At 37.3% G+C, this 20,977-nt stretch overlaps 4 protein-coding genes across 8 annotated transcripts; all 4 read right to left on the bottom strand.

Annotated features, from left to right (window-relative positions):
- Positions 1–8,330, bottom strand: LOC106348678 (protein ALWAYS EARLY 1-like). Of its 4 annotated transcripts, none has more exons than XM_048761914.1 (30): positions 8,115–8,330; positions 7,636–7,764; positions 7,381–7,479; positions 7,239–7,304; positions 7,051–7,128; positions 6,768–6,942; positions 6,369–6,598; positions 6,047–6,284; positions 5,768–5,839; positions 5,407–5,642; positions 4,918–5,232; positions 4,662–4,840; positions 4,317–4,593; positions 4,055–4,243; positions 3,839–3,952; positions 3,670–3,747; positions 3,279–3,554; positions 2,518–3,205; positions 2,164–2,214; positions 2,020–2,112; positions 1,816–1,928; positions 1,631–1,704; positions 1,365–1,463; positions 1,171–1,239; positions 1,045–1,086; positions 860–936; positions 659–717; positions 481–565; positions 288–379; positions 1–202 (listed from the first exon to the last, which is right to left on the bottom strand). In XM_048761914.1, the coding sequence occupies exons 2-18, from the start codon at positions 7,714–7,716 to the stop codon at positions 3,041–3,043; spliced, it is 2,868 nt and encodes a 955-aa protein (XP_048617871.1). In that variant the 5' UTR covers positions 7,717–7,764; positions 8,115–8,330; the 3' UTR covers positions 1–202; positions 288–379; positions 481–565; positions 659–717; positions 860–936; positions 1,045–1,086; positions 1,171–1,239; positions 1,365–1,463; positions 1,631–1,704; positions 1,816–1,928; positions 2,020–2,112; positions 2,164–2,214; positions 2,518–3,040. The 4 variants fall into 4 exon arrangements, with proteins under 4 accessions (XP_048617871.1, XP_048617870.1, XP_022561907.2 ...); XM_048761913.1 differs by having other exon boundaries at positions 860–946; positions 2,020–2,098; XM_022706186.2 differs by having other exon boundaries at positions 2,020–2,098.
- LOC106348680 (cyclin-H1-1-like) lies at positions 124–2,279 on the bottom strand. The gene is made up of 13 exons (XM_048764276.1): positions 2,274–2,279; positions 2,164–2,214; positions 2,020–2,098; positions 1,816–1,928; positions 1,679–1,704; positions 1,343–1,463; positions 1,171–1,239; positions 1,045–1,086; positions 823–936; positions 659–717; positions 481–565; positions 288–379; positions 124–202 (listed from the first exon to the last, which is right to left on the bottom strand). The coding sequence occupies exons 1-13, from the start codon at positions 2,277–2,279 to the stop codon at positions 124–126; spliced, it is 936 nt and encodes a 311-aa protein (XP_048620233.1).
- An 869-nt stretch (positions 8,331–9,199) lies between the features above and the next one.
- On the bottom strand, positions 9,200–13,753 carry LOC106348677 (long chain acyl-CoA synthetase 7, peroxisomal). Its single transcript, XM_013788464.3, has 23 exons — positions 13,393–13,753; positions 13,198–13,258; positions 13,011–13,088; positions 12,852–12,923; positions 12,682–12,763; positions 12,466–12,571; positions 12,315–12,391; positions 12,175–12,219; positions 12,005–12,091; positions 11,807–11,896; positions 11,585–11,664; positions 11,401–11,494; positions 11,233–11,321; positions 11,064–11,152; positions 10,858–10,987; positions 10,665–10,783; positions 10,433–10,556; positions 10,279–10,365; positions 10,081–10,184; positions 9,910–9,995; positions 9,741–9,827; positions 9,560–9,646; positions 9,200–9,473 (listed from the first exon to the last, which is right to left on the bottom strand). The coding sequence occupies exons 1-23, from the start codon at positions 13,517–13,519 to the stop codon at positions 9,378–9,380; spliced, it is 2,097 nt and encodes a 698-aa protein (XP_013643918.1). The 5' UTR covers positions 13,520–13,753; the 3' UTR covers positions 9,200–9,377.
- A 419-nt stretch (positions 13,754–14,172) lies between these two features.
- LOC106411248 (mitochondrial Rho GTPase 1) lies at positions 14,173–18,844 on the bottom strand. Of its 2 annotated transcripts, none has more exons than XM_013851967.3 (15): positions 18,682–18,844; positions 18,271–18,498; positions 17,914–18,046; positions 17,583–17,732; positions 17,143–17,319; positions 16,755–17,009; positions 16,463–16,531; positions 16,335–16,390; positions 16,171–16,252; positions 15,781–15,992; positions 15,611–15,680; positions 15,175–15,287; positions 14,852–15,002; positions 14,578–14,764; positions 14,173–14,461 (listed from the first exon to the last, which is right to left on the bottom strand). In XM_013851967.3, exons 2-15 carry the CDS (start codon positions 18,489–18,491, stop codon positions 14,388–14,390), a joined length of 1,950 nt encoding a protein of 649 aa, XP_013707421.2. In that variant the 5' UTR covers positions 18,492–18,498; positions 18,682–18,844; the 3' UTR covers positions 14,173–14,387. The 2 variants fall into 2 exon arrangements, with proteins under 2 accessions (XP_013707421.2, XP_013707422.2); XM_013851968.3 differs by having other exon boundaries at positions 18,271–18,491; positions 18,682–18,804.
- Between the last annotated feature and the right edge of the window lie 2,133 nt (positions 18,845–20,977).

Genomic DNA, 20,977 nt, shown 5'->3' with positions numbered 1-20,977 from the left:
TTGAGTTATAAACGACTCATATATAAACAACAAAGTCAACTAATATCTAATACGTCCACATTCAGTAAGATCAAAAACAATATGACAAGAAAGAATTGCTAATGGCAAAACGAGAAACTCAACCTATCGGCGCGCTCCCTTTGGTGCATCATTGGGGCTCCTATGTGACTTGTGCTTCGATCTCTTCTCCCGTTTCTTGCTCCTGAAGAAAATGAGTATAACAGAATAAGCAAAAAAAAAACTATGAAAAGTCATTAGAAGAATCAAAAGCAGACAGAAAGGTGTACTCGTCATGTGAAGAACTATGTCCTAAACAAGATTTAAGCTTCCGATTAATATGCTTCATGTCCTTTTCACTTGGATATCTGTAGCTCTTTACCTGCAAAGATAGAAAGAGAGAGAGCATATACTAAAACTGCCTTTTAGAATGAAACCATGGTTATGTAAAAAAATTTTTTTTTTAAAAAGTTTGGCGCATACCAAAGATTCTATGTCATCAAGTAATCTAGTGAGCTCTGAAGTCGTGTGCTCAGAGTTCGGCTGAGAAACAATGCTCTCCAGGTACCTGCGCTAAATGCAGTTTAGTTGAAAACAGACGCCAAGAGACTGAATAATGTAATTGTACGATGGCCATATGGTGGAAAAAGGGAAAAACAACCTATCAAAGTCAACCACTCCGAGAACCCCATTTGCAATACGCAGAGCAGCCAACGCAAACTGTAAAAAAAAACAATGCAGCAATTTGTGATACTTCTTCTGTTATATATATAAGCTAAAGAAAAGAAGTGATAACAAAACATATGTGAGCTATACTAGTTTAACCAGATTCTTTAATGCGTTTAAGTAGATTATCTTCAACCTAATAACAAAAAAGGCTAAGGGAGCATCTGTGAGCATAACTTTATCGGCCTCTCCTGTTGCCGCTTTGAGCAAACTCTGCAAAGTGCTTGACATGTTATGCCAGTATAAGAAAATAACACTTCACTACTTCAGTAAGACCCGCTAAGTGAAAAAAAGACTTGCAGGTAAGAAAGATAGATTTACCTCCAGCTTCTGGATTTCATCATCTCTAGCTTGAAGAAACTCCTAGAGGATGAAAAGATGATGTCACTTTTGGAGAGACAGCACTAAGGTAAACACAGATGAAAAGCCTAAACAGTCAAGAGTTACCTCCATGTTACCAATAAAGCCTTCGATTGCACGATACGGTGCATAGACAATCAGATCAAATTCCAGACTCTGCACATACAGTTAAGCTAGTATGAACAAAAGAACAGGACATCAGGGATACATAAGCATAGGGAAGTTATTTGCTACAGATTAATTGACTCATATATCATGCCTGAAGAACAGCCATCTCATACTTGAGAATTACGTGGTGATCTTGTTTAATCCCTTTCCCTATTTCCTCAGCAGATACATGGTTCTCCTCTATTTTACATGCTGCATACACGCAGGTTAACCTGTTTAATGAAAGGTATCATCAATTAGTCCAAATTACAACATTCAACCAAGGTGTAACTAACTGCCTAAATAATCTTTTTCAGAAATAAAAAGAATTCAACTACTTGACTAAATTTAGTAAACACTTCCAATACAAATTTTCTTAAGGACCCAAAAGAAGTGTTACATTATTTCTTTTGGATGATGTTGCATAACAGACCATTGCAGATAAAACCTTTTAAAGTATTGGAGGGCTGTTGCCTGCAAAAAGATTAGAAGGAGAAACATGAATTCAGAGAGCTAACATACAAGATGGGCTAATTTTATTTTTGACTTCATCATGAACTTTCAAATGGAAGAAGAGCAACACACCAGAATCTTGTGAGGAAATTCAAAGGCACTGCACATTTCTTGGACATTTGCCTCATAAAATGCTCTCATGAACCGTTCTTCATCAACACTCAACGGTTTAAGCTTCTTATCAGCTGAGAGTAAATAACATCAGTTAAAATTTGACCAACAAAACAGCAATGAAGAAGAAGATTTTGAACCATGTGAGATAAATCTAAAACTTACGTTGATCTCCTGCATCACCTTTCTCAATAGGATAAGTTAGTAATCCACTGGCATCTACTTCAACTTGAGTTGTTCCACACTGAAAATAGGAATCTGTCATGAATACAGACTAAAGTTACATAACAACACTTAACACAAACGCACCTTCTCCAGCAATTGCACTGCCCTCTGATTAGCAGCTTTATATCTCTCTGCCTACAGTCACAACAACACTAGAGCTTAGTTGCAATTTTTAGAATATGAAACAATTTCACTTCCATTTAGTTTTTCTTTTGGCAGCACTTCCATTTAGTTATGAAAACTGAATAACCATTAACCCAAACACAGAAACAACAGATGAAGGCAGTCTTTACCCTAAAGATCAAAAGTTTATAAAGCATTTGAAACATATTTGACTAAACGATACAGGCAGCAGTTGCTTGTCAATTTTCACATGAATTTCTCGAGAATCCAAAAGGCAAACACACGTTGTAGAGATGAAAAGGGAAGGCATGATACCAGCTTCTGGGGAGTGAAAATCCACTTTGGACCGTTGTGTTGATGTCTAAAAATCCGCCATTACTTGAGCTGCTGCTGCTTAACAGCTCCCACTGATTCAAAAGATCCGAAATCGAAAATCTCACTTCTGAAATGTTCCAAATTCACACACACTATCGACGGAGATTCTCTTTCTGAGTCGGACTTATTCAGACAGAACCAGTAGTAGAGAGATAAAGCTGAACCACCGCCACCGTTTCAATTTCAATTTTATGGCTTTCAACAGTATGTTGGGCCTTTCAGTTTGATTATGATAATATTATTTACAGGCTCTTAAGCCCTGAACTGGCCCAATAAATGTTTTTCTTTCTTTCCTTTCTCCAAGGAGAGAAGAGAACAAAACTGAGAAAGACAAAAAAAATAGCCAATCAAGAAGCTGTTCATTTATTAACTAACTTAAACTAAACTGACCTATAAAATCTGCTACCCTTTTTTCAAATGAAGATACACGGTTAATTATGTAAGGAACTCAAAAAAGTTATATTCATGTTTTGACAAGAGCCATGATTTGATTCTTGATCCATCCCATGCAAGTCTGTATTTCTCTGTAGATCGGCATGTTCTGCGGACACCGCGGCTGCAAGCTACTCACTGCTGTCTCCATCACCTGAGCCACGTCCCCTGGTGGGTACTGCTTCTCTGTGCACTTCTGCATGCATTAAAAAAAGGTTCAAATCAATACCCATTTCATTTTAGTCCAAGTAAGTTTCCTTTTAATTTACCTGAATCATGAGCCAAGTTGCAACACACGAGCTTATAAGCTCCGAAGCCATTTGCGTTTCGTTTTTTCCTGATCCCATCAATCCTTCAGTCATCGCCTCTCCTGTGTTAGAGGGAGACCGGTTTTGATGATGATCCCAGCTGCCATTGGCTTGGTCTTGATGCTTCATTCGAGACACTATAGAATTATCTAATGGCTGATGATGTTCGCCGATTGAGTCTAAAGCTTGTTGTAGCATCTTCCCTGCGTCTTCGTCATCCTTCCCCGAAGATGCAGCCTACAACCCCCACGGTGAGACCAATTTAAACAAAACATAGACTTGTATGACTTTGAGTTCTCTGTATTTAAAAATACAACCAAATTCAACAAAGGCAAACACATATCATAACTACCTTCATAGCTGCATCCACCAGTGCTTGTGCTATTGACCTTGAACCACTGACAATTCCAACCATTTCTGGCTCCATTTCCTGAAAACCAGAATCATGACAGGATAAACAAAATGAGGTTTGTATATATTTAAAGTTCACTTAAGCCTATTTAGTTACCAATAGTCCTTACCTGTGCATCTGAAGTACGCTGCAGCATCAGAGCTCGTTGAATTTCATCTCTTCTTGCTTTGATATTGTCTGTGTTATACGTTTGATCAGTAGTGACTCGCCTGTCTCTATCATCCTGTAGAGACTTATTGCATTATGCATAGAGTCTACCAAAAATGTACTGAACCAAAAAAGAAAGACCAAAGCTTTAACAGACCAGTCAAACGTCATTGTTTACCTCTTTCTTAGTAGGACTCATAGAAAAGTCGACATTTTCAAGCTCGGAAGGAGTGAACAGAACAGATGCATCAGAGCTTGGGTGTTTCCTAACCTGTGCTTCTCCGCATACAGTCAAGCAGTTATCCATTTGCCTCCTTAGGCCGTCAGGAGTATATTCTAACGGATTTAAAGGCATGCAATCAATGTCCTGTAACAAAAAGGATTTGTTAAATCATCTGAGATAAGATTAAAGTATATAAATATTATAGTTTGAGATTTACCATAACCACTTCGACGCCCAATTCATCAAACAGAACGTTGTACTTGTTATGATCCACAGTAAGAATCTTCCCATCACGAATCTCCCGTGTTTTTGGATGGATGGCAATGACTCTATTCCCGACTGATAAAGGCTGGGCCAAATCTGTATGAATCACTTCTCTAGCACCTGCACGTAGCTCTGTGTATTGCTTTCTCACAGATTCACGATATTGTTCGAGTTTATCCCGCTCTTCATGTACGAATCTCTCAGAGAATCTCCGAGGTCTGCCAAGAGAACTGAAAATATAACAGAAAATGAGTAACCTTTTCAAAATCTTTGAATATATAAGGGAACTGTTACAAACCTTTTAATGACGCTCCATTCAAGACGAGTAAGTCTTGGAACGTGACCAAGGCCCACATGATTTAGATAATCAACGAACTCCATCTTTGCAAACCACGGATAGTCGATGGCACTATAGAACCATTCGAATATGCACCTTCGACGTACCAGTGGATGTGACAGACAAGTCGAAACCTTCTCCTGTAAAATGGAATAAAAGCAAATAAGTTACTAGATTTTTAATGCGTCTTAAGAGAAATGAAGTTAGAGACTCCCACCTTTAGTAGTTCATGATGTGGTTCTGCTTCGTTACTGTGTGACTTGTTGTGAGTGGCTTCAGAAGATTTAGTTCTTTCTTGTAAACTTTTCTTCAAACTAATCTTACGCCTGTTTGGTGGTTTCTGGGGTAAACTCGCTGGACCCGAACCTGAAACTCGTGTAGCTGACACTGCTTCATTTGGTCTTGTTATTTTCTTATCACTAGTTGAACAAGATTCTTCCGATGTCTTTGCAGTTTTCTGCTGCTTTACTGGACCTTGACCAGCACGTCTGGGGTTGAGCAGAGTCTTCAAATTATCATCTTCAGCCGATTCCTGCAATGCAATAAACAAAGCATAAGTGTTTTTGATGAAAATACTTTGCCAAGGATCCTACAAGTGCATTGTGGACAACCAACCACAGATCACACAGAGTAAGATTAAATCCAAGCAAAAAACTACCAACCAGGAGAGAAGCGTTTTTTTGCATATATATAGATAAGCAAATACCTTATTATGTAGAGGTTTACGTTTTCTTCTTGAAGTGTCAAGTTCCCCTATGGGAACAGCATTACCATCAACGAGTTCCTGCGCAGACTTCGGTTTTCTACTATCAGCAGCTGAAATTACATGTAGGACACTATGGTCTTCTCGTCCTGCTTGTTTTGCTTTTTCTCTGTTATGGCTACTGGATACGGTTTCCCGAGTGTTAGCTACTCTTTCTTCTTTCAACTCTGCAGATGATTCTGGATCCAACACAAAACATAAAGAGAAGATGCTAAAGCTGCAGATATGTATTAATGGGTTTTTCCTTCTAAACCCAGACAATATATTAAACCCAACCCAGAATATAAAAGCATTCGATGCTCACCTGATTCCATCAAACCACCCGGAGTCAGTAAAGCTGACAAGTCAGCCAATGCATGCAGAGCTTCTAATCCATCTACACATCAAAAAAAAAAATGAAGGCCTTTAGGTTAAGAAGACAATGTGGTATAGTAATAATCGAAAATTCACATCTATGACAAAACTATAAAAAGGGACTATTACTGGACCTATGATTTTTTTTCCCACCTCAACTTATTATTGGGTTTTACCTCCATAAAATAGTTTCTTATTAGTTTTTTTGGCTATCTAGAGAAAATATTACCTCTTGGGGCGTTGCATGCTTCTCCGCTATCATCAGAAGTATCTCCTTCTGCTTCTACAATTCTGACATTTTTCTCCTTCCGGGGAACCTCGGCGTTACCAACCCGTTCTGTATCCATCAACAAGGCACCATCTCTATCTGGAGATCCCCTAATGTGCCTCCTATCTCGGCTTATTCTTACCACATTCCTAGACATGGAGCTAGCATGGTGCTTGGATTGAGCTTCCTTTGCTTGTGACTGGCAAAACCCAAAGAGTAGAATTTATTGTAAATGAATCATGGCATGATAATAAACCTTATATTTCTAGAGCGATAGAGATACCATTTTCACATTTGGCGTGCTGCCTGGTCTTCTATTTGGAGACCCTCCAACCCTTCTCGATGCATTTGCCAATGCTAATGCTAGTATATCATCATCAGCATCAGCATCAGCCTCAAGTTGTTTCTTGGCTCTTTTATTTAGTGGCATTGAACCTTCTGTATCATCCCTCTGATCTGCACTTGGTACAAGAAACCGAGGTGTACGTTTACCAGTGGCACGTCGCTCCCTTCCTGCATAACGTAAAGTAACAAATTACACATTCTTGAATACATTCATTTACACGCTGCCGCAGCTTGTTGTTCATTTACAACAATTTAAATCGCATAGTACTCATTTGTTTAGCATCTTTGAAGCCTTAAATTTCAGGAAATTTATTTGGGCGGAAAATAATGATTGTACCATAAACTTGTGCCTGCTTCAAAAATGAGAGGCATCCTTCCATCGATGCAATTGAATGAGGTGAGATAACTTCTTCTCGAACATCACTAGGCGGAACTTTAGCACGTTTGCGCTTCTGATATTTCCTCAACACTCCAGAATCAACGCGGCCTTCTCCTTCACTTTCGCTCTCCTCCTACAAAAGTTACCATAAGCATGTACACAAGTATACTAAATAGACAATGTGACCCATTTCAACATGACGTTTAAAGTGGACCAGCCGTGATAAAACAAATGGACTCACTATGACGCTGTAATGGTCAGTCATCATTGCAATGAGGCCAGCGACAGACGCAGTTCCCTCGGGCAGGGACAAATATGCCTGGAAATGAAATGGCAAAATCAAATGTGAGAAGGTATTCATTATTGACCTAATTTCGTTTTAAGGTTAGAAGTAAGCTTAGAGAAAGTGAGATATTCTTGTAGTCATACCCGGTTCATAGAAAAAAGAGCTTCCACCATGTCAGCAGACCGGTTACTCCGCACCGCAGCAGCTACCTAAGAAGCAATGAAGTAGTGTGTTAGGAGTTTAAAGTCATACAAACGTAGAGAAAGTAACCATATACTGTGTTACCTTTTTCCAGTCTCTGCCATGCTTCCGATAGGCTTCATAGAAACGCTCAAGCTCACCTTTCGTCCACTGAGGTCCCAACTTGTCAGTCAACTTCTTCTTCTGCAACGTGAAAAAAACAGTCAACGAGGTAAATCTGATTCATGTTTGAAGGATAAAGAGCATCCAAGTTACAAAGAGAGAGACTCTTTTTAAAATTCAAAGTGAAGGGCTTTTAATAAGATAAAGATTAGGTCAATGCGAGAGAAAAAAACTCACACGTTGCTTGACTTTGTCTATTTCTGGAGAGGAGGAGGCTTCTTTGGTGACGACGCGCTTGTTCACACTCCTAGGCGCCATATTCTGATTCCTCTGCTCCCTTCCACCAAAATCCCGAATCCAATTCCACTGAAAGAAGATCATCAGTATATCGATTGCGAGTTAGAAAGACAACACCTTTACTTCACAATTTGAGTCATCAGTAAAATAATAACCAAATCCAAGAGGATCGAAATCAACTTTGATGAATTCAAAAGAGAACAAGGCCCAGATTGAGAAAAAAAAACGCACGAAGAAACATAAATCACAATTTTCAAATCCAAATTTCCGAAAAAAAATTGTAATTTGAAAGTAATCCAACTTCGAAATCGAAAGCAAGCAGACTCAATCCCCAAATCGAAATCGAAGTTCATCGATAAAGTTGGAAAAATACCCAATTAGTTCTGCTAAAAACCCTAGATCAGAACAGATCCACTCACCGAGTAACGCAGCTCAACGAGAATCTGCGTTGAATCACACGGAGTAGAACTTGGATGAGAGAAAAGCTTTTGAGAACCTTCTTGGAGAGATCGGTGAGAAATTTCGAAAGAGGTTTTTTAAAAGTGAAAAAAAAAAAAAAAAAGATTATTTGGGAGACGAAGGAAGAGAGAGAGAGAGAGGCGTTGCCGCGAAACTTGAATAAAAGGACGACGACTCGAGAGTTGAGAGAGAGCCAATAGGCATTCTCCTTTCGATATCTACAGTGTGTGATCTGAAGCGTCCACGTGGCTTCTCGTTATATGCACCGTTAGATGTTCTTGATTTTCATTTAGGGTTTGTAGTAACGGCAACATGCGATCATATTTGAAAATACCCGAATTGTTTTAGTATGAATAAACAAATTATACTAGTGACGGTGAAAAAAATGACAAAATGGAAAATCTTATTGCGTATATTTGCTATTTTCTTCTCTCTTTTTTTTTGTCAACTCTTCTCATACTTTCTGTAATAATATTTCATATGTAAATATTTTAAATTTATTTATCACAATAATTTTAAATCAAATGTGATACAAATAGTAAGAGTTCATTTTATCATGGAAAGATATTGTAAACCATTTAAAAACAGTAAAAGAAAAAAATAGACAAATATTTTAATAAATTTAATGATTTTTAATATATTAATTAATTTAATTTGATTCCAAAGTCACATTTTTTTAACTTAGAACGTCACATTGTTGTCAGTCAAAGAAACAATTGCAACCAATACATTACTTAAATAAAATTTGTAAAATAGGAGTATAGAACAATTATTTGTTGTTTTTCAGAAGAAAAATTCATAATATTGTATACATTATGAGTTTTTATTGATTATCGTCATTTCTTTGATATGAACATTTTACTCGAGTATCGTTCTTAGATGTGTGAGTAAATGTTAATATTCTCTTTGAAAATAAATATTATAATTTCATCCGTATGTTTTCCGCTTGATCTAGTCTAGATGGATAGATGACAAAAAAAAATCATCTAAGTATATATATACATTTTAAATAGTTATTAAAGTTAAAGTAATTGGGTTAAAAAAATGTGACGAAATAAAGCCATTCTCTGATTCTTTTATTTAATAGAATAAACGAAAATTACAGCATAAAAATCTGATTTATTGCTTATGAATCTACCTCCAATCACATATTTTGTAGTTTTATCTTTTATCAATCCCTCGGAACTACAACAAACACTTTTGCCTCTAATGCATATCGATCATCACAGTTTAGAGGGCATAGGGTCCCAAGCTGCAATCTCTGCATACATTTTGGATATTGCCTCTGCAAAGTAAGCTTTTGCTTGTGGTCTCTTTACCTGTTTGTAAGTTTTAAACACTTGAAATTAGAGATTCAGACTTCATTGCGGGGTTTCAAAATACTTCATACTGGTGTTGGTTTTACCTTAAAGGTTGGTGTTAGAAGTCCATTCTCTAAGGTGAATGGTTCTGGCACCAAAGTCACAGCCTTTGCAAACTCAAATCCTCTCAACTATATATCACCACAAATTGTCAGCTTGTTGAGTTAGTTAGTTGTTTTCTTTATGACATGAGAGATTGTTAACTCTTATATTATTTGTTCTTACCTGAGCTTCTCTTCCAACGATGTCCATCTCGGCAAGAACAGCCTTTCTCACTTTTGGATCTTTACAAAGCTGTCCTAGATTCTCATACTATAATCACCAAGAAGAGATATTTCTTTAGCTGAGTTTAATAAAATTAAAAAGTCTTGAGAGTTATAAATAATAATAATACCTTGATGTCTTCTGATGCAGCCCAATCTTTCAAAACATCTGGATCAACTGCAACTATTGCTACTAGAGAAGAATTGAAGCTATCACCTAACATTAATAGACATTTCAGACGTGGTTGAGACAGAGCACAAGTGAAGAAGAAGCATATGTGTTTTAGTCTTTTTGTTATTACCGTGTATGAAACACTGGGAAACAAATCTACATTTCGTATAAACATTTTCGATTTTTTCTGGTGCAATGTATTCCCCTTGTGCCAACTTAAATATGTTTTTCTTCCTGTCATGAACATTGCAAGTTTTAACAAAGATTTTTCTATTCTTCTATCCACCAAAGAAATATCAAAACAGAGATTGTTTCAAATTTATTAAACCTGTCAATGATCTTGAGACGACCACCTGGTAACCACAGCCCGATATCTCCCGTGTGTAGCCAGCCATCCTCGTCCATAATTTCTTTCCTGCTCAGCTAAAATGTGTCTACTTATCTATACATATAAAGCAATAATAAGGAAGAAAATGAGTTACGTTTGTTCTTCATCTTTGTAATAGCCTTTAAAGATGATTGGCCCTCTAACACAGATTTCACCACGTGGGTATGGTTGATCTTCCGATGTGTAATTCATTTCAGGAACGTCCACGAGTTTTACCTCTGACCAAAAAATACACTTTCAAATACAAAATCTAGTACACATATCATACATACTGGATTAAAAGTTCTTCACTAATATTATCTTATATCACACATTGTGCTTCTTACCACACGCTGGATTAGGGGATCCGACATGGCCAGATAAATTGTCACCTTCATCCATAGAGCTTATGACACAAGAAGTCTCGGTCATACCATACCCTTCGCGCACAGAACATCCAAAGCATCTGTACACATGATGATGAAAAAATCTTAGAGACCAGTGAGAGTGAATCACGTTACAACAGAAAAGAAAACTTACACTCTCAAGAAATCCATGACATCAGGTGACAAGGGAGAAGCACCAGACCCCATGAACCGAACACGTCCACCTAGCTTTTCTTTTATTTTGTTGAAGACCAGTTTGTCCCAAAGTGGAGATGGACTCCTTCCTAAAGAACACATGCAAAGAGCTTAACAAAAGGTATACCTGATTCACTTTTTTAAACTGTTACTATTAGACACTACCATTTAAGATTGCTTTCTTCTTTGAGTTATAGGCAAGTTGGAAAAGCCTTCTTTTTGTAACCCCGGATGATTTTACCGCACTTGTAATCCTGTAAGAATAAAAAAAAAAAACTTAGAACATAGAACCACATAACTCCTCAATAACATGGGACACATTAGGGTGACTTACCCATCATAGACTCGATTATATAAACGAGGGACACTGCAGAATACTGTTGGCCTTAACACAGCCAAATCATCCATCAGTTTCATGATATCCTGTTAATATCTAAATTAGTCTGACTCTGTACTACAAGGATCATCTCAATATGTCACAAGAGATATGAGATTGACATACCCCCTGATAAAAACCGATGGAAACACCACCATACACCCCCATTATCTGGTTTGAACGTTCATATATGTGCGCCAACGGAAGATATGATATGTAACTATAAGGACAGAAGACATCTCAGTTAAAGATCTTCCACTATAAGAAAATAGTTAAAACTATAGAAGTGAGGGGAAAAGTTTCAACTCACATGTCGTCAGGTAAGAAATTTATTGACAAGCTGGAACCGGCTACATTTGATATCAAGTTTTCATGACTCAACATAGCACCCTTCATATAAAAAACAATTATATTGTGAAGTGCGTTTTAGCTTCAAAAGTGATTCATTCACCATGTTTTTTCCAGCATCAATTCAACTAGAAGAACAAAGAAAACACACATAAGGCTTCAGAAACTGGAAACAACAACTCACCTTTGGTGTTCCTGTGGTTCCACTTGTGTAGCATATGGTTGCAATGTCTTCAGGTTTTGGTGGAGAAAATGGATGTACGCTACTGCGACCCTAAAAAAAATAACCAGTAGCAACATGAAGTCTCTCTAACTACCAAACAAGGAATAACTATTCATAAAAGCTAATGACCAATACAAACAACACATTGTAGAAGGCTACCTGGCTCAGTAGCTTTTGGTATGATACAATTTTGACTCCAGAACCTGGAGGAAGTGATGGCAAGTTCTCATCAGCCCCTCCCACCACCTTATCACAGGTGCAGATAAAGATAAATAAGTGCTAATTATTTATAAAAACTTGCTGAAATTACAAATTTAAGGAGTACATACCACAACAAGACGAATGGTTGGGATTTCGGATAGGAAGCTTAGCAACTTCATAGTTCCCCCATTATTAAAAAAAAAATACAGTTTAGACCACTTCGACTGATTCTCATAAAGATAATGGAACAAATAAAAACAACACTTACGGTATTTAAGGTTTGTGGTACACAAAAGATGGCCTGAAGAGTGGCATGATTCACAACAAACTTAACAGCGTCTGGACCTGTGTAACACAGAAAATCATATTTAAGAAAATACAATTTCTTTCAAACTCCAAAAAGTTATAAGATGAGGTACCAAGTGTATCGTATAAAGGAACAGAGATGAATGAATATGCTGCACAAGCATGATCAACAACCAACCACTCTGGTCTGTTGATAAAATAGAGTCCAACGCAAGCTCCCTGTTCCATTAAATTCAAGTCTTAAGGCAAAATCATATGGATCAATAAAACTAGAAACGTTGAATGCAGCTCGCTATATATTTCATATCCAAAGAAGAATGACAACTTACATGATTAATTCCATTATATAGAAGTCCAGAACCTATGGCTTGTCTAGCAGAAGCTGTTTCCGCATATGTCATCCATGTGTACCTTCAAACACAAAAACACATCACATGATAAACATAAACAGACCACAGCTCAAAAGTTAGTTAAAAGAAGAGTTTTTCAAAAAACTTACTCTCCAATGGTTCCATCAGGACGAGCTCGTGTACCAAGATACTTGTTATCAGGATACGTTTCAACAGCATGTCTGAATATTCCACAAAAACATAACAATTTTCCAGCGTTAGATCATAAACTAACCGATTATTTGAACAAAGGTTAAAGAAGTACTTACACAAAGTTGTCGTGCAGAGTCCCTATTTCAGGATGATCCGGGAATCTGCTAAAGAGCTTGGTAGGCGACTTTGCAGATCTGGCACGGACAAAACAGAAATTGCACCATAATAATAATCATAATCATATACACGCTCGTTAAGACCAAAGGTACGTAACAAAACAACAATATCTCAAAGTGTTTTGACCTGTGGACATTCCAAATTCCAGTGTCCAGCTTTTCTGGAAGCACAACGCTGTAGCTATCCTCTATAGAAAAAATGAAAAGCTCAATCTCAATGGTAAACAAACAGAGAGATCAAAGATATTAAACGTAAAAGTTGTAAACATATATTAGTCAAAAAAAAAAAGAAAAAAGTTGTAAACATATATAGGGTCCTCACCGTTAGAGAAGGGTGCCGCAGAAGCGGTGGCGTTGAGGAAGAGAGAGGGTTGATCATCAGCCTGAGAAGAATCAAGGTGAGAGCGAAGGGTCTGGAGACGACGTTGTGCCGGTGAAGAAAACTCCATCGTGGATGAGTTTTTTCTTTTTAACTCTCCAGAAACTTTTTGAGATAATAATAATATTAAGCCACCGATTGCCTCACGACATAAATAACATTCTATCGAAACATTATAATAAAAAATGGTGAACACTAATTATATAGAAGAAGATCAACGTTTGATTATGAATGCTAAATTTAGTATGTTTGGTTGGAGTGGACTCATGAGCCGTGGTGATCATTTCTTTTAACAGGTTACAATGATGCATATTATTATATAACAGTTAGTTGTCTGTACTTTTCTTACATATTGCTTACGTCATTTTCACTGAGATCCACAGGAAGAGATCAGGCACTCTCTCCCATGTGGATAATTTACCATTCTCAGATATTATTATTTGGTCCGCAACATTACAAATATTTACATTTTGTACCAATAAAAAGTCACTTAAGAGATTATTTCATGATCCAAACAAACAATGAAGTGAAATTTTCAACACGTGAACGATTGCATCCATTTTATAACATAATATGACATCTTATTTTGTCTACAAGAGCTGTAGCAGGATGAACAAAAGTTCTCTGGTGTGAGATTTGATAAAGTCCGGGTGTTGATTTTTAAAGTGTTGTTGCTTGTTGATTTGTAGAACAGAGCAACCAAAAATAAGAACAACCACCAAGGAGACAAAAAGTTCGTTTTGTTATTGAAGAAACTCAACACAAAGTATATTTGACCATGTTCTCTTTTTCTGTCCCTAAAATGTTTGTGTTCCTACAGATCTTCAACCATCACTTCAAAGCAACAATACTCTGGTAAGAAACCTGGGAATGATAAACAAACCCGGAACAAAAGTGTTCGCACCTTGAGACCATTAGGTTCTTCATTCTCAATCTTCTCAGGCAGAAGTGCTCTTTCTTGCTGCATACACACGGTATGCAGCCAGCCCAACGACCACAGCAGCAGCTCCAACTGTTTACAAAATTTAAAAGGAGATTTCAGCAATCATGAGTCTGAAGCTTTTTGTGTTATGGGTTTGTTTGTGAGAAAACTTGCGTCAGAAATTAAGACTACGGAAGAAAACGTACTTGAGACAGCCATAAGAGAGCGGTTGATTAGCCTGTTGTAATGTTTGCGGCTTTTTCCTGCTTCGGTCTCTGGAATACTCAGATGAGGATGTTGCGCTGCTGTTAAGATTTTACGGAATAAGTTGTTGAAATCCCCCAATTTGGAGCTGATGGGTACCGGAGGCTCTATTCCCATATCTTGCGTCACCTGCAAGAAAGATCAATGTGAATAAGTAAGGTGCTTTGTAAGTTATTCGAGAGCTTTTTTGATTGACTCATAGGCAAGGGACCCTACCCTGGTGGATTCTTGTATGGAAATCGGGAATGAATCAAGATCGTCTTTCGCTGAAACCATGAGGCAAGGGACCTCATATCCAGTGGCCTCCCCGTGAGTTGCAACTTCTACAAGCAACTCAGTCGCTCTCTTCCATGACGACTCATCAGAACTGGGTGTGAAAAAATAAGTCAGGAATGCAAACAGCAACTCAAAGCCTCGTCAAGGTATATCAAACATTTGCATCCAGTTAACGCAATTGTCACACACAAACTACAAGTGGAGAATGCTGTACAGGGAGAATGACAAGCCTATTTCAACCAATCAAACAGAACAAAATATACCTGTCATACACGAAGACAGCTATGTCACATGCAGCCAACGACTCCTTGGATGAAAATAGCCCTTGAGCCCCACCTTCTGGAATTTCCCTCATCACAAGCGTTTTCTTTGCACTCTACACACAGAGATTTGCAATTATCAGATTAATGAGCAATGATAAACTAAGAAAAAAGTAGCCTCAAGTAGCCAAAAAAGTAGCACATCTGAACAATTTTGTTCAAAATGTACTCGTTGGAAACGCATGCATGTGCCAATAGAAACAACTCATCAAAGATATCTCTACCTAGTTCCCTTCTCAAAGTTCCCAAATTAACACTCAAGTTTGCCATTCTTGTTTAGTATATCGTACATTGGACATTATTCGCGAGGTGAAATGTATCCAAATATATACACAAAAACACACATGATGAAACAAACTGCATAAGAAATCCCACTCACCCCAGATTCATCGACCACATTTACTGCGTAGCGCTCATCAGCGGTTGATCCCGGAATATCAGCATATGACCTAGATCATGAAGAGACACAACAGTAAACCACATGAATATGTCATCCTGATTGTATTTTTGGAAATGTAACAAGTTTCGGTGAGAGCTAATTTGGCAAACCTTCCAAGAAAGCAATTCAGTAATGCAGATTTTCCAGCGTTATTGGGTCCGAAAACAAAGCACTGGAAAACTTTTCTTTCACACTGTTTCTTTTTGCGATCTAAACGTCTTCTCCTAGTAAGACGAATTGCAGAAGATGGATCACCCGGGAATCCAATGTAAATCAAGTGTTCCACACTCCGAGCCGGTTCTAATAGTGTCATCAGTGACCACTGCAACGATAGAATTGAAAGATTACGATAAAGGATAAAGATACACAAACAATTCTGACAGACAGAAGACTTGCATGACATCTTAATCTCTCAAAATCAAATAAAAAAATGAAAAAAAAGAAGAATGATTATATGTATTTGAATGCATATAAAATGTTTGTAGGAGAGGGTTGATAACCAGTGACAGGAAAGCATCAAATGATAGTCCTCCAAGGGCAGTTTTCTCTGCCGCATCCACATAAGGAGCTTCCGTCCAAGGACTGCCATTCACTTGGCATTTTAATGTAATGGAGATTAATCAAAATTACACGTTTTTTGCTTTCACGAGGTGGAAAAAACTACCTTTCAGGTGCGGTTGAAAAAAGATCCTCGATCTCTTGAGGTCTCAGATTATTATCCTGCAAAGTAAAAATTCATTATGACAACTATAAGAACTGCAACTTAAGCCATTAGTTAAAAAGGAGAATTACCCCATCGTCATCAAACAACACATACATTCCTTTCAGGAAGTCGACTGCTACATCCGTCAACTCGACACTCTACAAAAAAAAAAATGAACACAACCATTAGCTGGACATTGACAAGGAAGACAGGCTAATGTGAGCTGTAACGTCACTGTATCCCAGTATTGTAACTTGTAAGCATTCAAATTCGTCTTTTTCTTAAAATTAAAAACACAGAAATCAATAAACAGCCCATCCAGTTGTGGATGACTAGAAAGCCCAATGACTCCAGTAATGGATTCCGTTTGTGCAATTTTACCTGATCAGGTGCTCGCTTGAATAATGAAGGTGGAAGCAATTCATCAGCGAGTCTTATATCATTGTTATACCCAAACTTCCGAAGTACAGTCCATGTTGTCTCGAGCCTCCCTTTCTCAATAAAAAGTGCATGTAGAAACAGGAAGCCGGTCACTGTCAGTCCTCTTTCATTCACACCTTCAGGCAACTTTTCTTGCACAACCCTCTTAACACCGTCAATTTCAGAAGGTTGCAATGGTGCATGGAAACACTTGACCTATTTTGAAACAGCTATTAGATGTGTCATCGGGATAAGAGAATCATAACGTCTTTTAAGAAATCTAAAGGATAGAGCCAATTTGATAAATAGTTAAAACACATGAAACATAAAAAGAGAGAAAAAAAAGAACCTGAAAATCATTTAACTCAGCCTCGCTAAGAGCACCATCTCTGTCATGGTCACAGAGTATAAAGATACGCTTCAAAGCCCTTACACACCGGGGTTTCAGTGACTGGGACTCTTGATCGAACAGAGGTCCTGTTGGGTGAAGGACTGTTTTTTGTGCATAGTAGAAAACTTCTTGTGCCTACAGGAAATTTTTTTTATTAGGATGACAGTTCAGGCCTGAAATATAATTTATAACTCTCATCTAGAAATTCATCCCCAATAAAAGTGCAATTCAATCACAATAGTAACCACTTTACAGCAAAAAGTTAGCACAACTAAAATCCTTGAAGTTTCTTAGTAAGACAATCACATGCCTAAGCTACCTACCCCGAACCAACTTTTAGCCATGATTGAGGTAAGACAAATGTTATATCTTGAGAGGAATGACAGAAGTCATAAAACCTGGAGTTGTTTCAGGGCAGAACACTCGATACACGTCTCAATCTCCCGAAACTGATGCATTATAGGTGACATCACTTGTTCGAGGCTGACTTGGCTATTGTCGTCTCTCAAGTCGAGCTTACACCCTGCTACTATTATAGGAACTTTTACCTGTCAAAAAATATCACAAGCCAATCATAATAAGAAACAGCTAAACTTTAGGTAACAACAAATCTTCTAGACATTTGTACACAAGAACAGTGACATGACCACCAGGAGGAAAATTATACACCTACTACAACAACAAGATTGACATGACAAAACAGAAAACAGAGAGAAAGGAAAATCAAACCTCTAATCGCCGAAGCTCTGGGAGCCAGTAAGTACTCAAACCTTCGAGAGTCTCAGGACGACCACAGTCATAAGTCAAAACCACCGCATCTGCATTCCTCAATTCCTCGGCAACCATCTCCCTATCTTCCGGCCTAAACCCACGAGCAGAAATATGAAAAGAAACATTAAGCAAATCAACAAAGCTGTCAAAGCATGAATACCCTAAACCCTTTAACAAGTAACTAAACAGTAGGCACACTGCTATCCCAACATCGACACCGTACGTGCTAATACTATTCCTTCCAGTTCATCACTATCCTTCAAGTAGTCTTATCATTGCTCATGTCAAAAACAAATAGAACGAGATATAATATACCTGGAGGAAGTGTCGACAATGGTGACGGGAACGCCGTCAGGGAAGAACTCCAAAGGAAGATTGGTATCGGGGAGAACAGGAGGGACATTGGGAGGGAAAGAATCGGAGGCTGCAGCGACAATCAAGCTGGATTTGCCAGTGCCCTTGTCACCAACCACAACGATTCGCACAGATTTGGGTGAGCCAGGACAGTCAACCGTACCAGCTGCGTATCTCGCCATCTGGAAACTGCACACAATAATCAAATTAGAAGAAAGAATCAGAGTCTCGGATTCAAGATTCAAGTAGTTAGAGCTTGAAAGATCAAAATGGACCAATTAGCTTAAAATTTGCAATCAGATTTATAAATCGAGCAACAAGAGAGAGCAGGATCGTGAAGAATAGATAGAGAAACGAGGAATAAGCCCTGACCTGAACTGGAGAATGAGGAAGACGCGAAGATTGAAAAGCCCTAGGAAAACCCCCCAATAAAGTTCGGGAGATTGTGGTGGCGGTGACGATTGCAACTTGCAACCAACCAAGGAGGTGGTGAACAAATAGAAAGGCTTCTTTTGCTTCTATTCTAGTGGCATTTTCGTAAATATATGCACTCTCTTCTTTATTAACGCGAGTAATTTTTCTTTTCTCTTGTCACTACGCACAAGTAGTTTTCTTATTGTTTACCGCTTGATTTTTAACGACCACGCATAGTTGTATTTTAACACAAGTTTTTTTTTTTTTTTTTTTCTTTTTGTAATCATGATAAATTTCATACCATTTTCTGAACGTTTACATGTTGCATTAGCAACTTATTTAGCGAAACATTACAAACAAGAACAACCCAATACAAGAGAACATAAAAACTAAGGCTTCAGGGGGACTTTGTGCAGGCAAAGAAGAACTCAAGAAACGACGGCTGGATGCGAGGAGAAGCTGGAATGGAGAGTAGGCGGTCTCTGATCTGGCGGTCCACAGCTGCGCGAATGGTGGTGGTTGGAGATTCCTGAGATGTGAAGATCCTCCGGTTCCTTTCCTTCTAGATATGATAAATGGAAGACTGAAACAAGGGCTTTATAATACACCTTGCCTGCGGTGAAGACGATGACCTGACCATATTAATCCAAGCTGCAGCTGAGTGGACATCAGCAGGAGGAGATGGCCAAACTTTACTAGCAAAATAGTTCCATATGCTAGCTGAATATCCACATTCAAAGAAGAGATGATGATGATTTGTATCTCTTTTTAAGGATAGGTGAATAAACTATCCTTACTGAAGGTGTAAGGTACATATTGACTGAATACATGGGTTTGTTATTAAACCAAGCCTACTATCTAATTTAAACCAATATATTTAAATTTGAAAATTAAAATCAAGACATATATTTAATGATACATTCATATACCACTAAAATACACCCGCTTCAAATATGATTTAAATTGCACTCTACACACAACATCATTAGAGTGTGATCTAAATATTAAACCAATTTACTAAACAAGTTTAATATCAAACTGGTTTGAGTTGTACGAACCGGTATTTTATCTGTTCATCCGTAGAATAATATATTCAAAAATACATTCACGATTTTCAATTTCAACAAGGCAAAAATTTAAAACAACACAATCATGGTATATAAATCTGTTCAGTTGGTTGATACATAAATCAATATTCAGTTGGTTGAATCCATACTTGGTTTAATTCAGTACATTACATTCACCTCAAATATTATACTTTCATTTACGGTTACATTCAATTCCATTTATTTCTCAATCCAATAACACCCCCTTAGATTGCAGTAGATACATAATATCATTCAATACAAACAAAATTAAATACACTTATATAATTATATAAAAAACTTGTGTACTATTTTAATATTGTAACAGAAAAAACTACAAGGATTCCAATGTAATCAAATATTTCAAAATGTGAACAAGTTTTATCTAATATACACAAACATAATAAATGGTTAGATTTATAGACAAATACAATAAAAATATCCTATATAATAAAATATGATCAAATGACAAATAACTTATGAAAAATATCACTTTGATTGGTTTAAAATTTAACAACAATATATATGAACAACCAACACATATACAAACAATAAAAATTATTTTGCTGATCTATTACCGTTGGTTTCATTCTGTCATTCAAACCGTTCCACCGAGAGCTGAGGCCAAAACGAGATAAAACTTTCAAGATTTGTGTCTCAATTTCTATACATTTGTCAACCGGTTCGTGGTTCAACAATCTCTTACAGAGATAGAAGAAAATCGGCTATTTATAACCTAACTTGGAGAGCTTATAAGCTTTTACCCAAACTCAGCAATGGTTTGATGAGGGATCATCCTACTCATTTATATCTTGAATTCGATCAAGACGTCGAAGTTTTCAAGGTCTGCTTCTGTGTTTTTAAAGGTCTACTTCTTATTGATTAGTAAGAATCACTTTATTATTGAATTTAATATAAATAAGCTTTGCTTTCTTCTATTCTGGTTCATTGCTTGTACACTTTGAGACTAAACAAATTATCTGCATCTTATCTATATCGATACATCATATACCACTTAGCTTTCTATGTATATGATTCATTTAAAGGGGTGTTATTGAATAATGAATTCAATGAAATTTAATAGAATTCAAATTTAAAGTGCAATCCATTTGGATTAAATATTTGCTAGATATAATATGAAATCAATTAAAATCATAAAAATTCTATTT

Source organism: Brassica napus, chromosome C7 (genome assembly GCF_020379485.1).
Source record: "Brassica napus cultivar Da-Ae chromosome C7, Da-Ae, whole genome shotgun sequence".
In the NCBI taxonomy this organism is placed as follows: domain Eukaryota; kingdom Viridiplantae; phylum Streptophyta; class Magnoliopsida; order Brassicales; family Brassicaceae; genus Brassica; species Brassica napus.
Note: the sequence above shows the minus strand (reverse complement) of the source record. Positions and strands in the feature narration are given on the sequence as shown.